This window comes from Tarenaya hassleriana, unplaced genomic scaffold (genome assembly GCF_000463585.1).
Source record: "Tarenaya hassleriana unplaced genomic scaffold, ASM46358v1 Cleome15, whole genome shotgun sequence".
Taxonomy (NCBI): Eukaryota; Viridiplantae; Streptophyta; class Magnoliopsida; order Brassicales; family Cleomaceae; genus Tarenaya; species Tarenaya hassleriana.
Genome location: NW_010964923.1, coordinates 1 through 15377, shown reverse-complemented (window position 1 = coordinate 15377; position 15377 = coordinate 1). Strand labels below are relative to the sequence as shown.

At 34.2% G+C, this 15377-nt stretch overlaps 4 protein-coding genes across 6 annotated transcripts in view; 1 reads left to right on the top strand and 3 right to left on the bottom strand.

Moving 5' to 3' along the window:
- LOC104808494 (isocitrate lyase) overlaps positions 1-1689 on the top strand; it is a 3583-nt gene extending 1894 nt beyond the window's left edge. The window contains exons 4-6 of one of the 2 annotated variants that reach the window (XM_010534176.1): positions 1-508; positions 586-1178; positions 1347-1689. In XM_010534176.1, the coding sequence (XP_010532478.1) occupies positions 1-508; positions 586-1178; positions 1347-1447 (1202 nt within the window). In that variant the 3' untranslated portion in view covers positions 1448-1689. Of the gene's footprint in view, positions 509-585; positions 1199-1277 lie in introns of both variants that reach the window. The other variant, XM_010534177.1, reaches the window with a different exon arrangement.
- Positions 1690-5519: 3830 nt separating this feature from the next.
- Positions 5520-6801, bottom strand: LOC104808493. Its single transcript, XM_010534175.2, has 3 exons — positions 6390-6801; positions 6015-6086; positions 5520-5895 (listed from the first exon to the last, which is right to left on the bottom strand). The coding sequence occupies exons 1-3, from the start codon at positions 6756-6758 to the stop codon at positions 5755-5757; spliced, it is 582 nt and encodes a 193-aa protein (XP_010532477.1). The 5' UTR covers positions 6759-6801; the 3' UTR covers positions 5520-5754.
- A 2075-nt stretch (positions 6802-8876) lies between these two features.
- LOC104808492 (septum-promoting GTP-binding protein 1) lies at positions 8877-10954 on the bottom strand. Its single transcript, XM_010534174.1, has 6 exons — positions 10402-10954; positions 10190-10307; positions 10000-10096; positions 9855-9894; positions 9530-9613; positions 8877-9338 (listed from the first exon to the last, which is right to left on the bottom strand). The coding sequence occupies exons 1-6, from the start codon at positions 10723-10725 to the stop codon at positions 9174-9176; spliced, it is 828 nt and encodes a 275-aa protein (XP_010532476.1). The 5' UTR covers positions 10726-10954; the 3' UTR covers positions 8877-9173.
- A 1459-nt stretch (positions 10955-12413) lies between these two features.
- LOC104808491 (40S ribosomal protein S15-2-like) lies at positions 12414-13046 on the bottom strand. 2 transcript variants are annotated; one of them, XM_010534172.1, is made up of 3 exons: positions 12898-13046; positions 12749-12806; positions 12414-12662 (listed from the first exon to the last, which is right to left on the bottom strand). In XM_010534172.1, the coding sequence occupies exons 1-3, from the start codon at positions 13044-13046 to the stop codon at positions 12414-12416; spliced, it is 456 nt and encodes a 151-aa protein (XP_010532474.1). The 2 variants fall into 2 exon arrangements, with proteins under 2 accessions (XP_010532474.1, XP_010532475.1); XM_010534173.1 differs by having other exon boundaries at positions 12752-12806.
- Between the last annotated feature and the right edge of the window lie 2331 nt (positions 13047-15377).

The following is a 15377-nucleotide window of genomic DNA, read 5'->3' as shown; positions in this document are numbered from 1 at the left end:
CCGGCTTCGGCGGCACCACCGCCACCGTCAAGCTCTGCAAGCTCTTCGTCGAGCGTGGAGCCGCTGGGGTCCACATCGAGGACCAGTCCTCCGTCACCAAGAAATGCGGCCACATGGCCGGAAAAGTTCTCGTCGCCGTCTCCGAGCACATCAACCGTCTCGTTGCCGCCAGGCTCCAGTTTGACGTCATGGGCACCGAGACGGTGCTCGTGGCTCGGACCGACGCGGTAGCTGCCACCTTGATCCAGACCAATGTCGACTCTAGGGACCACCAGTTCATTCTTGGGGTTACTAATCCGGGGCTCAAGGGGAAGAGCTTGGCTAATGTTCTGGCCGAAGGGATGGCCATGGGGAAGAACGGGCCGACGTTGCAGGCCATCGAGGACGAGTGGTTGGCATCCGCCCGGCTCATGACATTCTCCGAGGCTGTCGTAGACGCTATCAAACGGACGAACCTCAACGAGAACGAGAAGAACCGGAGGTTGAATGAATGGATGAACCACTCTAGGTACGTATATGTCTCGTTTAAATGATTTCAAGGTTTACCGCGCAATATTATTCGAAATCTGATGTATTGTGGAACAGGTACGAGAACTGCTTGTCGAACGAGCAAGGCCGGGAACTAGCGGCGAGACTCGGAGTGACGGATCTTTTCTGGGACTGGGACTTGGCCAGAACCCGGGAAGGGTTCTACAGGTTCAAAGGCTCGGTCATGGCCGCGGTGGTCCGTGGCTGGGCGTTCGCACCGCACGCTGACCTGATCTGGATGGAGACCGCGAGCCCCGACCTAAACGAATGCACCCAGTTCGCGCAAGGGGTGAAGTCACGTGCCCCGGAGATCATGCTGGCGTACAACCTGTCGCCGTCCTTCAACTGGGACGCGTCCGGAATGAGCGACCAGCAGATGATGGAGTTCATACCGAAGATCGCGAAGCTAGGGTTCGTGTGGCAGTTCATAACGCTGGCCGGATTCCATGCGGACGCGCTCGTGATCGATACGTTCGCGAAGGATTACGCGAGGAGGGGGATGCTGGCTTACGTCGAGAGGATTCAGAGGGAGGAGAGGAGCAACGGCGTTGACACTTTGGCTCACCAGAAGTGGTCGGGTGCTAATTACTACGATCGTTATCTCAAGACCGTCCAAGGTGGCATCTCCTCCACTGCCGCCATGGGCAAAGGTATATATACATACATATATATATATGTTATATACGTTACATAGGTGTATATATATAGACATGTATATATTCTTTCTTTTCGATGGGGTGAATATCTATGTTGCATATATAAGTATATGTAGACATGTATATATATATTCTTCCTAATGGCAACTTTTGATAACGTAGGAGTTACGGAGGAACAGTTCAAGGAGACGTGGACGAGGCCGGGAGCCGCAGCCGGAATCGGCGAAGGGGCGAGTGTTATTGTGGCGAAGGCAAGGATGTGATAACCACGCGCCGCCGTATGTTTCGCCGGAGAAATCTCATACCCAGTACCCTATCTTAATAAGAAACCTTATTTTGGCTTGGTTTTATTTTCATATATTTTATTTCACTTTTTCTCCTTAAATAATTTCGATTGAAAAGTTTGGGGGAAGATATTCTCAGGGTTTTTCATCTTTCTTGTACGGATCGTGAGATTCGGCCTTGTTGGTAATGTTATTACGGACGACTGATATTTTTATATTCATATTCATGTTTCAAGTAAAAAAATTTCTTCTGCATTTTTTATATTTGGGCCTTTTTAAAATGGGCCTAGGCCCAATAAGATTAGACCCAACGAGGAGAAATATTGTTCAGATTTATAAAATGGCTCAATATTAAATGTGTATATAGCTAGCTATACACACCCACACCAAAATATAGAGCATATATATATATATATTTTTTGGTAAACGTAAATTTGTATATGTTATGCGCCGATCTTTGTTGGAAAATTTTCGAGAAATTATTTTTCTTAATCTTAAATGTATAATTCGATTTGTATAATCTTAAATGTATGTATGTATGTATGTATAATATGAATATAGGGGAATCTGGACTATAAAATAAAACAGAGCCATCGATTCAATGACCCTGCGTGATAATATTAGATGTAGTTTGTCGATTAATTATATTTATATATATATATATGTATATTGCAAGCATAGAATAAAGTAGTGAAAGCGATAATCAAATAATGATTATAAACCGATATTATTGGTATAGTACAAAGGATAGATGTATAGTGAGATCACGGGCGTATAACTAATTAGTTTGTCATTATCAAGGGATATGAATTTGGATCGTGGTATCTTAAGAAAATAAAATAAAATCAATTGTATGGATACAACAGACCATTAGATTAATTGAAAAATCTAATTTATGAATATATTAATTTTTGTTTTGTGACAAAAAGGAAATTAAAACGAATAAAAAAATATAAAAAAAAAGGGACGATGTTAAATTCGGAAAGAAAATTGGAAGGAGATTTCGAGAATAAAAACAAGGATTAGAACTGGGCACATGGGTTTAATTAAAAGGTAATTAGAAGAGATTAGCGAGGCTAATGAAGAGGTGGGTCCCATCATTATCCAACTAAATTCCTTTCTCAAAGACCAAAGCTGAAGCCGGCAATCACGCATAATAATATTCTCCCCCTTTATTTATTTATTTATTATTCTGTTAATGTGAACACAATCAATCCCGGGAAATTTTAAAATGTTTCACAAAATAATTTTGAATCATCCCCATTATCTCATTGAATTTTGAACAAAGAATTTTGAAAACGCTCGTTATATGCATTAAATAGTTGATTTTTTTTGGATAATCCATTGTGTATTTAGAATAATTGGTATGGATATCTGCATTTTCTAGATTTTTAAGAATTTATATCCCTTCTGTTATATATATAGATATATATAAAGAGAATACATGTAATAAAGTACTTTATAAAAAATATTTAAATATAATAATTAGGAACCCTAACATAAATACATAATATAGGAATATTAACCTATGCGGAATATTTGCAAAATTGATGAAAAATAGTACATCAAATAATGCACAAATTATATAAAGAATTTACCTAAATAAAAAAAGAGATGTATAAAGAAACAAGCAGTTGGCAAGTTCATGACGTAAATGAATATCTATATGGAACATGATTGCCATTACAAGGGAAATTTGGTCGGAGAAGCAAAAGATCTTGAAGCGTTCTTGTAATAAAAAATGTAATATATTCATTAAAAATCAAACATATTATATTATCTAAATGTACCAACCTCTATAATATATGTTTATATGTTTACTGTTATATGTAACACTTCATTAATTAAAAAAAAAAACTGCCCGGTCAGAATTTCCATGCAAACTAAGTAAAAATGTCCTATCAAAACCCTAAATACCAAACACAACTAAAGTTTTGATCAATGTTGGATTAATTCACGACACATGATTTGACATTAAGAGAGATGAAATAAAGTTTATTTTGTCGGTTTGTTCCATATAACCTTTTGTATTTTCTTGCTAATGCACTGTATCCGAGTCATATACTTTTTTTAACCGAAATTTTTGGACCAAGGTGACTAATCTCGGAGTCGTTAACCAGTTATATGATTTAGAATATACGATCTCTTTTTAAATTTGAGGTTCAAACTCGAGATAGAATATATAGATGCTTTACGTCTCTATTTCAATGGTTAAATTATCCAAATTTGGGTCAATACATATATAATTGAGATAAGGGTCGAGAATCATTGGATTTCTCATTATTCAATATAAAAAAAAATATAATATTTATAGATAACAAATAGAATCATAACATATCTTATTTAATCAATATAAATATATAAAATACAGAAATAAAATAAAATCTAAATATTACATAATATTCTCGAATCTTCTCCATATTTCTTAATAATATGCTTCTCAATAACTGATTTGTAATCTCTAAATTTATTACGAATATTTAATTATTTTGTGATGATTTATTTACTACTTTTGTTTTATATCCATCTTTCAAATAATTTTGGCAACATATTACAAAATAAAAAAAATGTTGTCAATGAATGTGTCAAAAAATAATGTCATTATCTCTACATTGACACCCTTACTCAAAAATCGAGTGAAAACCAAAAAAGACAAATGTAATTCAAGCGGTGATTAACAATGTCGTTAATCATAATTGAGTTGATGAGACACTTCATCCACCACATTTTAAGACCATAGATAACGATAACAATTCAAGTGTTCAAGTTGATTGTTTTCTTCATTCCAAATGGATATATACATATATATATATATACACACACTTGTATCCGATGATTTTGTGCCCATGTCTAGTTAGTTTTTAACGTTATGAAATTGTTAAGAGAATAAAAGTTTAATTATGGAAATGAGAGGATAATATATGTTAATAAGATCAGAGGATAATATATGTTAATATCCGGGGAATATTTCCTGTTTAATAGAAATACATATGATGAATTTTATATAACGGTTTATAATTTATTTATTTTTTTCCTGTAATCTACAATACAAAATAGGAAAGAATTATTCAATGAGACTTGATTGATCACCTAACACGATCCCAAATGGGTTCGGTAAACGGATGTAAGAAAATTAATAACTCCTTTAATCTAATCTTTGACCCCCGGCCCTTAGTCAAATTTGAAGGGGGCGATGATATAAGTTTGATAACAATATATATATATACATACATATATATATATATATATATGTATATATATATATAACGCAAAAGAGAGAAAGTCTTCATGTCCTTAGGCTCCCAATGAATGAATGTATGTATGTATTTGCACGCACATATATAAAATTGCATAACAAAAACACTATGCATACATGTGTGTATAACTGTATATACATCTGTGTGTATTGATAATTTGAGTTGGTTACGATTCTCATTATCTTTAGCTAAAATAATTATAACGATATATAATAATTATAATAAATAAGTATATATATATATATTCCAGAAGCTTATTGTGCTTTAGAGATGGAACGGCTAAAGCTTATACGTTGATTTGTGTATGATCTACCACTAAATTATACGCTAACTCTGTCTAATTATTGAAATTATTTCGTAGAAAATGTGTATAATTAGGTGGACATTGACATTGTAACATTATGGTAGACCAGTGGATTATGTATACAAAGATTGATTTCGATCACGCCACGGTCATATAGATGCTCATTAATTATGTTTATGTTCCAATAACGCTGTCATAATTACATCTTGTATCACACCGACTGAAACTGTAATTGCGGTTGGACAAAAATTTATATATATATATATATATATGTGTGTGTGTGTGTGTGTGTGTGTGTAAACGGTTAGCCGTTGGACATTATAAAAATGAAAATCATAACTAACACATGTTAGTTAATACATACATACATACATACATACATACATACATACATACATACATACATATATAGATATATATATATATATATATATATATATATATATATATGTTTGATGTGAAAAGAATCGGAACCTTTTATGGAAATCGCTAGGACAAAGCTCTCACAAGTATTTATTCATATTTCTACTCAACATAGACACTGCATGTACATACATCCACAAGACACATATATGTATATATAAACATATATGGAGATAAATAACATATATGTGTGTACACATTTGTCTAGGTGTATATATATATATGTATGTATGTATGCATTTACATGGGTTTGTACGTACATATATAAAACACTAATTAATGGACCGACACGATTAATGAAGTCAAGGATTATAATTAGCCAACATGGAAATAGGGACCAAGCAAAGTCCTTTACTCCTCAGATCGTTCTTGGCATCTTTGAGATTGTTCTTAATGTTTCTTTCTCCATCCCCATGGATTTGATCCGGGATGCGTCCATTTCCCTTTCATGGTTAGGGTTTTCGAATATATAATTAACCAGTCAGAACTTATACATACATACATACATATATATATATATATATGTGTGTGTGTGTGTGGTCAGAAGAGCTTGAGAGATTACCATAACGAAACTAGAACTGATGTATTCATGGAGTTTTCTAGGTGTTGTCTGGACCTGCTCAAACTCACTAACCTGTTCATCGACATGATTATCAATCATCAATGTCACATATGATTCGTAATTCCAATAATAATAATAATAATAATAATAATAATAATAATTGCCAAATAATATATATAAAAGCAATACCTACATAAGATATATAACCTAATTTCAACTATCGGGCGATAAATAATCAGAAACCAATGAATTAATAAAAAATACGAACAAAAAAAAAGATTAAAAGGAGGAATCGGCTTTTTTATTTTGTTCGTCCGAGTATAATTAATTCAACGATGGAGTATTTGGATTTTAGGTCATATAATTTTATTATACCTTAGGGCTATTGACCGGAGAACTGGCTGTGTCCTCCAAAGACTCGTCCTCGCCGCAAATCTCTTTGGTTCTCGCCAATTTCCGAAACTTCAACCTCGCCGGAAAACCAGCCGGAGAGCCACCGCCGGCGACGTGTTGAAAGGCTCTCCCCGTGCCGGCGTCGGAGACGAGAGAGGGAGAGGATCCGAGAACGTCGGAACAAGAGTCTCCATCTCCATTCACGTTGTAATGATTTGAGAAACCTTCCAAGTAAGTCGTCCATCCACTCTCTTCTTGATGATGATCGTCATCATCATCATCATGATCATGTTCATGTTCATGATGATGATGCTTTTGTTCACGAGAATTCCGAGAGAGTGTATCCATCATGTGGAGTTTGATGAATATAAGAATCGATTTGTGGATGGTGGTTTATACATATGTTTATATATGTATAAATGCAATTAATATTTTTTTCACGGATATATAAAATAATATTATAAAAATAATTGGGGAATCTTGATGTGGTCACCACATGTGTCCGGATGCGTTGATCAGGTTTAAAGAGACCAAAAGCCAAAACATGGACTTCTAAACAAGTGAACCAAACTAATTCTAGAAATTTATATCCATTGTTACAAAAAAAAAATGAAATATATAAAAATATTTTTTATCATGTGTTAGAAAGAAATAATCTTCGCATATTTAAAGATACTTAGTTTAAGTTTGGATTTAATTAAGTCGCTGAATCGGCAGAAAAACCCGAAAAGTAATTATTGAATTTAATATCAATCTACTAATTAATCATGGAAATTCAAATTCGATCATAGGTGTTTTATTATTGGGAAAATTTAGTTGTTAGAGTCATTTTAATTAATAGAATAAATCGTTTTTGACCGATGTTTATAGGCTTGAATGGGATTTGGCCCAACCTAAGCATCATTTTCAGAAATTTATTTTTAGGTAAATCATTACTATCAACATAATTAATGTAGTTTAATCAAAATAAAGAATTAGCAACCGTCCACTAATTTAAACCATATTTACCTACCAATGATATTCAAAGTCGTGGATATATTATTCTTGTGAAGGCTAAAGATTCTAGATATCTAAAGAATTAAATGTAAATAAAATCAACACTAATACCACAATAATCTGATAAAAAGAATTCCAACTAAATCAATTGAAAAAAAAATTACAACGTAAGAAATTAAAATTAAAATTATATAAAAAAACAAAAAATATGCTCTCTTTTCTTTTTTTCTTTTTTTTTATAACGGTTAATTAATAGAAAAAGTGAAAACTATCAAATCCAGCATTAAGGGAGAATTTTTATTCATTGAATCTGCCCGGTTGATGTTGCGAGGCAATTCGACATTGTGAACATTTATTTTCCTTTCATTTTCTTTTTTTTTTCCTTTTTCTTTTTTGTAGTGGCAAAGAGAATGAAAGTAATGTAAAACCACATTAACAATTGAGAATTTCTATCAAATTCTTTTATGTTATAAAATATCGTTCAAGTTTTGATCATAAAAAATTTTATATTAAGAATTGAGTTTATATATATATATATATATATATATGTGTGTGTGTGTGTGTGTATGACATTTTTTATTGGCTATTGGGAAAAATATAGTTTATATTAAGGAGATGCTATAAATGTAGGGGATGAGATAAAAGTTATGCGATTATTAGTATCAATGAACTTGGAGAAAGGGGAACTACGCCATAAATGACAAAACCATAAAAACAATTATTGAGATAACAATAAAAATAATAATTTCCATTCGAATTCATTATATGTGAGAGATATTTCGTAAAATGAAATACACGTTGATGACAAACCCCCAAAACCGGGCTATGAAAACTCTCTTCAACCGGTCAACTTCGACTGGTTTACCTTCTTTGCGTAGCTTGTCGGTTGTTACGCAGAGTAGGAGATTTATTGTCGGCGATACCGATTGTTCGACCGATGGTTGTGTGACGATGTGGAGTCTGATCCGAATGGCCGTATGATGGGTTTCCACTGTAAAAAAATAAAAAAACATCCAATATTTATCTAAAATAGTTAAAGACAATTATATATATCACAAGTTCAAAAATATCTTCTATTATTCATTTATACTCACAGAATTTTGCTCATATCGACTGAGCCCCGATTAATAGTTTAGAGCGACAGCGACATATTTATGTTTTCTATAACATAATATTATACAACATGTTATATAAACATTCAAAAAAAGAAAATATTGAAACACCAACTAATAACTTAATAACTCTACCCAACAGATCGTGGACGAGTGGTCAAACTTGGGTAGGAGGTAACTTCACTTTGATGTTAAGTGTTCGATTCCTGTCTGGTGGGGAGAGAGGTAATTTTTGGGTTTATATGATCCATCTGCTCATTTTATAGAGAAGCATATTTGAATAATAAAGAGATTAAAGATTTTTGTTTGTTATTTGTGTATATAATATATTTGAACCACATTTCCTAATAAAAAAAATCCGTCCAATCTCAATGATACATAACCTCTTTATTCCATAACCTTTTACGATAATGTTTTTTTTTTATTTCTCAGAAAATGAATTTATCAATCATAAACCATACCGGAAATAAACTTTCTCTGTGTTTTTTTTTTTCCTTCGGGTGTTATATTATATCTTTTAAGACAAGAATGGAGAGGCGGGCGAATCCTCCGCCTCCTCCTCTATCCATCTCGCTTCAAATTCGGCCGGTCGGCCGGCCGATCATCCCAGCCGCCGATTTCTTCGTTAATAAGTACAGTCGAATTTTCCGGAAACGTTCTAGAAATCGATGAGAGGTTCGCCGATGGTGAGATTGCGCTCCAAGGTCCATGGCAAGTCGAAAAGCTTAGCGGTCACGAACTTGAAGATCTTGTTCACGTTTATGTTGTACGTCGCGCTCGAGAAGAACAGCGTCCCGTTCAACGCCTTGGCATACGCTCGAGCCTGTTTCATGGATCAGATCACGCTATTACATGTTTTCGAAAATGTTTCAAAAACGGTAATCCCTGTCATAGTCTACGCAGATTTGATCGCTGTTATCCGAAAAACATGCATATCTCAAAAGGGTTTGTTCGAGTTTCAAGAAATCATTCTCGATGCTTTGGATTTGGATATGAAATCAAATTTTCAAGTACCTGGCTGGCGATTGTCCATTGCAGATCGATAGGGAGCTGGATGAACTCGTCAAATTTAGTTCCTACCATAACTGGAATCGCCGTCTGCAAATATCAAATGCGTATATACGTACGTATGAACATATATATATACGACAGTATCGGCTCATGAACAAGACAGTTTGTCAGAAATTTAGTGTCAAACTGAGTGTTCAATCTCAGATTCTCTCCGACAACATTAAGATGTTCATGAACAGGATAAATTTACATCTGTAACGTTTTACTTTTGCATATGAAAGATCCAAAAACATGAAAATTACAGTGGTAATTAAGTTTAAATTCTTACTTGATTCCACTTCCTAGCTTGCTGGTACCAGCTAATCACACTGCAGAAATATCGAGATTGATTTAGGAAAATTAAGATAATTGATTTATATCCCCTTAATAATCCTGATTTTAATAATTTTTAGAGCGTAAAAAAACACGTTTACCTGTTTAACGTGCAACGGCTGGTGAGATCGAACATGAACAGGATGGCAACAGAGTCTTTGCAAGCCGTGGCAATTTGAGCCCTCGTGTTTTCGTCGCCTGAAAAAGGTTAATCATTTCCTTAATTCAGACTAATTACTGCTTAATCCTACCACTAATCACCAGATTAAGCTTAAATTTATAGTTAATTACCTTCTAATTCCCATATACTGTACGAAATGCGAGCTCCTCCCATTGATAATGTCTTGTCCATCACGTTTATTCCTTTCTCTCGTGATCTCTCCTCTTTCTCATCGCCGACATACTTCGCCTGCAAATTCCGTATTGCGAATTTCAAATAAATTCCCGCAGTTTTGATGCTGAAAATGTTTGATATTTTGAAAATTTGAATCTTAATTACTAACCAGAAAGCTGGATTTCCCGATCTGTGAATCTCCCAGGAGGCAGATCTTGAGCGATACCAGATCGGAGTCGGATTTCCGGTGGTTTTCGTCGCGGCGGTGCACCAGCGCTCCGTCCACGGAGGCGGACGTTACCGGAGGCGGACGAGACGGAATCGGAGACGGAGAGGGGCGAGAGAGCAACAGGTAGCGACGGGACTTTCCGGGAGTGCAAGCAACGATCCGATTCCACAGCAACCGCCCAAATCGCCGGAGAATCAGAATCCGGCGGTGAAATCTGTGGCTGAGATTTTTGAATCTGACGATTCTCAGACAAGAATGCGGCATTTTTTTTTGTTCCTCCTCAGATTTGATTCAGAACGAAGGGAGCAGCGAAGAAACTACGAAACGATTTTTACTTGGAGAAAATTTTCGAAATCGGGCGAAATTATTCAGCAGCTTCAAGAAGAAACTTGAAGGAGGATGGCCAGAGAAGAACTGCTTCTTTCTGGTTTGGCCATGAAAGAAAAACAACGGAGGAGAACGTGAAGCTTTTAGCTTCTGTGTAATTTTTTAAAAAATAAATCGAATTATTAATTTAATAACGACTTTTCGTAGAGGAGCGGAAGGGACGAGACGACATCGGTGGAGTTGACCGCTGAAACTACGTGTCGGACTGTCTCCACGTTATTTTTATTTTACGCAACTTTGGATAGTAAATTCAAATTATATAACTCTTTAAAAATATTGAATAAATTCTATTAAACTGCATATATATATATATATATATATATAGTTTTTTACACGACAATGATTAAGTCTTGTTGGCATTTATGTGGGTGTCCACCACCACATGTCAACCATGTTTTGGTCGAATTATTATATATAAAAAAAGTGTTTATAATTTTAGTTTATTAAAAAAAAAGGGTTCAAGATTCTCTAGACATAATCATATGCTATAAGAACAAAACCCAAAGCAACTCGTATAATATATATAAAGCTTAAATGGCGTTGATTTTATAAAAAAAAAAAAAGGTATAATAATTGAGGCTCACATTGAATTTGAATTTAGAAATAACAAAAAATCATAAAAAGAAACGTATAGGAAGGGACCTAATGAAAGACATGTCTCCGACCAATGTTTTTTTCTTTATATTTAATTCAATAGATATAATTTCTTAATACCATATACACCTATATATATATATATTAACCACAAGGTAGTTAAAGGTTATATATGATTTTACGTACCAATTCGGAATTATTGTACAAAGAATATGATAATTCCATTCATCTCGTATGTCACCATCACTTATCAACGGTCGATACTTTGCAAAATCTTTTCAACTGAATCAGCGGTTAACGCGTGTTTTATTTATTGGGTTTCAAAATTCAAAGTGTTACGTAACTATGCGGACTTTTTTATTTATTTTAATCGTTTTTTCCGAAATATAAAAAGGAAACGTGAGGGCCATCATAGAGGCATTTTACAAGCTATTATTTTCTGTATATAAAAAAAACTTGAAAATTACGATAGAAAAATGAATTTAATAGATGCTGAGGTTGTATTTGTGCAATTTACATTATAATTTTTTTTGTTTGGTCTTAAAAGAACTAAACATTTCAATGGGCTGAAATAAACATCAAGCCCTAATGGACTAAAATTTGTATTGGGCCAAAATGGGCTTACAAACGGAAAAATGGCATATTTGATTCGGGCTACATCCCAAAGTGGACGTTCGACCCATATTAATGTATATTATATATATATATAAATAAATAAAAATATATTAAAATTATGTTTAAAATATCACAAAATTGTAAATTTAATTTGATCATATATAACATGAAAATCCTTACTAGTGTTCTTTTTTGAAAGCAAATGAATAACTTTTGAAACAGGGCAAGCACGGCTTTATAATAATATAAGGTTCTGAGATTGAATATATATAAATATAAATATAAATTATCAAAGCATCCAAATACAAGATTCGAAATAGAATTGATATAGAGAGCAGTGGAAAGCGGCGTCTTCTTCACTTGAGAGGGATGAACCTGGAGGAATGAGTGGCTCCCTGGCCGGGCTTGCCGTGCTTGATAGGCTTGTAGGTGATGGAGAACTCGGCCAGGTAATGACCGATCATCTCGGGTTTGATCTCGAACTGGTTGAAGGTCTTGCCGTTGTACACACCCACCACGCTCCCGATCATCTCCGGGACGATGATCATGTTCCTGAGGTGTGTTCTTACGGCCTCTGGCTTCTCCCCTGGCGCTGCTTCCGTTTTCTGACACACCCATCAACCAAAAACTGGTGTAAGGGTGAAGTTCACTGTAACCTAAATGCCGGCCGAAAGGGATTAGCAAAAGTTACCGCCTTGCGCAGTTTCTTGATCAAAGCCAGGGGCTTCCTGGTCAAACCCCTCTTGAACCTGCACTTTCACCGTACCCATGTAGCAAAATCAGACCAAAACCCTCTAATGTAGCGGCGGAAACAGGAACAGGAAAGAGAACATGTCCCACCTTCTGCGAGGACGGGCAGTGAAGAGGTTGACAAGCTGGTCGGTGGGCATGTCGAGGAGAGCCTCCAGATCAACCCCTCTGTAGGAAAACTTCTTGAATGCCCTCTTCTTGGCCTGTCCGGCCGCCACCTCTTGTTCGACTTCCGCCATTGTTGTCGAGAGGTGGTGATGGGTTTTCTCTCTTCGCCGCTAGGGTTTTCGGTCGGTGTGAGGGCTGCGAGAGCTTTTATAGTCTGAGGTCGTAGCCCATGCACATGCAGACTTTCCATTTATTCACTCAAATCTTTCCGATTTTGATTTAATTTCGATTTTGTTTCCAAATTCACCAGATTCTTCAGATTCGATCGTCGTTACATTCTCCGATCACCATTAATCTCTTAACTTATCTCTGATTTGCGAGAGAGAGATTATATAGAAAGTGTATATTTCTTCCTAATAATTCCAGTTTATTGAAACAAGGTTCAAGATTCGCTAGACATAATCATATATATACTATAAGAACAAACACGAAGCAGCTCGTATAATATATAGTTTATTTAAATAATAATGACCTATTAAAAATGGACTGAACGGATGAATATGATTCGAGATATCTATCTAGCTAGCCCCAAAGAATACCAGAAAAGGAATAAAAACGTGTATTGATTATTTAGATACAGAAAATTAGATTTCGTGAATTTAAAATAAGCGTATGGGTTCGCATATTTTTTAAGAATTCAGGTTTTGATTTAATTGTGTTGAAATTTAAATACCCTGAACTGCTCGCCTTTGCTTGTCCGAATCCTTTAGTGTCATGTTCTAATTTCTAAGCTTATGATGTGTTTCTTGTATTGGATTTGTATAATGCTGGACTTTAAATATAAAAAAAATTATAATCAGATGATAAACTTTTATAATAAAGTAAACGTAAAAAGATTGATGTTTTGATTGGATACGGAAACACAAATTGAACAAATAAAAAAAAAATAATCAAGCTAGTGATTAGTTGTAATTGAAAAGCAAGGTCAAAATTCAATTAGGCATCAGAAAACAAGGCAGCTGTTACTCTGAGCCACGGGAGAATAATTCAATATTTATCTCGACTGTAAAATATATAATAAATATTATTATTATTTTTGGATATGGTCGCTTCTATGGTCTAGAAAAATACTCAACTAAACTATAATTATCTATGTTTTTTATTTAATATTTTTCAAGATAGTTCTATGTATTTTTTTTAGTTTTTTCACGTTTCATGTTCTTGATGTCTCAATTAGTGTCATTAACTAATTGTTTGAACCCCTGTAATTTAATAATAACAATATGATAATAACAATAATATAATAATAACAATAATAAATGGCATCAAGAATATTTATCAAAGGCTTCAATATCTTACGGCCCAAATAAATATTCTAATAAAGATAAACATGGGCTAATATGTTGGCCCATAATGTAATAACTAGACCCATTATATTTCAATAATGCCCATTAGGACAGAAATCGACCCATTATATCATATTTTCTTGCATGCATGCATGCATACATATATATATATATATATATATATGTGTGTGTGTGTACGTATGCATGCAGGGATATGATATGGACAGGAGTTTCACGTTCAATGAAAAGTGGGCCAGGTGGGAGTATATGTGGTGGGCAAAAGAGAGGGTTGGTTGCGTGTACAATCGCCCCAACGAAAAACAATTATGTTTCTCAAATGCTTTAGTAGTCCAAATGGCAATTTGCAGCCTATAAGATGCAATTAATCATTACTTTTAGGTATATCATTTGAGATTTTTTTAATCATCATTTACATACTTTTTGTTAATTAATCATAGTTTGTAAGAAAAAAAATTAGATTCCATATGTTAATTAATAGTTAGAATTTTTGTTTAGATAATCCAATATTTTGAACCGAGATTCTGATTAATCGAAAGGATGGAAGCAAATCATATGATTGAAATTACATTTTTTTTTCAACTTAAAGTTTAAAATCGGGACCAGATATACGTTTATATTTCATTTTACCGATTAAACTATCCAAATTGGATATTAATAGCTAGAAAACATTTTCTTCTTTTTTTTTTTTTTTTTTTTTTTTTTTTTTTTTGTAAAAAGTTGTAACAATGTTTCCCTTGCACATGTGTATGTATAACGTAAATACTATTACTAGGATTGCCTTTGTAAACTCAACACTTATATGTCTTGTTCTTTTAATAATATTTAATATAATCAAATAAAAGTTTGGTTTAAAAAAACAGTATGGACCAAAGGTGGTACCGATTAATTTTTATTTGATTTTTTTTCGCCTATTTTATAAAAAAGGTCATGAGGTGGTACCAATTCCATTCAAGTTTGCATTATTGGTCGGGGGTTTTTTAATTGAATGATTGGACATGAAAAATGGTTGGTGTATACATACATATGTATATATATATTAGCCGAGAATATCTTCTCGTTAAGTTAGATATATTGCGTATCGGGTTAGTTGCCAAC

Coding starts and splice junctions, on each gene's coding strand:
- LOC104808493 (XM_010534175.2), bottom strand. CDS start 6,758: ATGATGGATACACTCTCTCGGAATTCTCGTGAACAAAAGCATCATCAT. Junction 6,087..6,389: donor CTCCGGTCAATAGCCCTAAG/GTATAATAAAAT, acceptor GTCGATGAACAG/GTTAGTGAGTTTGAGCAGGT. Junction 5,896..6,014: donor TCAGTTCTAGTTTCGTTATG/GTAATCTCTCAA, acceptor TAACCATGAAAG/GGAAATGGACGCATCCCGGA.
- LOC104808492 (XM_010534174.1), bottom strand. CDS start 10,725: ATGCCGCATTCTTGTCTGAGAATCGTCAGATTCAAAAATCTCAGCCAC. Junction 10,097..10,189: donor CAGTATATGGGAATTAGAAG/GTAATTAACTAT, acceptor AACCTTTTTCAG/GCGACGAAAACACGAGGGCT. Junction 9,339..9,529: donor AATGGACAATCGCCAGCCAG/GTACTTGAAAAT, acceptor TCCATGAAACAG/GCTCGAGCGTATGCCAAGGC.
- LOC104808491 (XM_010534172.1), bottom strand. CDS start 13,046: ATGGCGGAAGTCGAACAAGAGGTGGCGGCCGGACAGGCCAAGAAGAGG. Junction 12,807..12,897: donor ACTGCCCGTCCTCGCAGAAG/GTGGGACATGTT, acceptor GTGAAAGTGCAG/GTTCAAGAGGGGTTTGACCA. Junction 12,663..12,748: donor TCAAGAAACTGCGCAAGGCG/GTAACTTTTGCT, acceptor TGGGTGTGTCAG/AAAACGGAAGCAGCGCCAGG.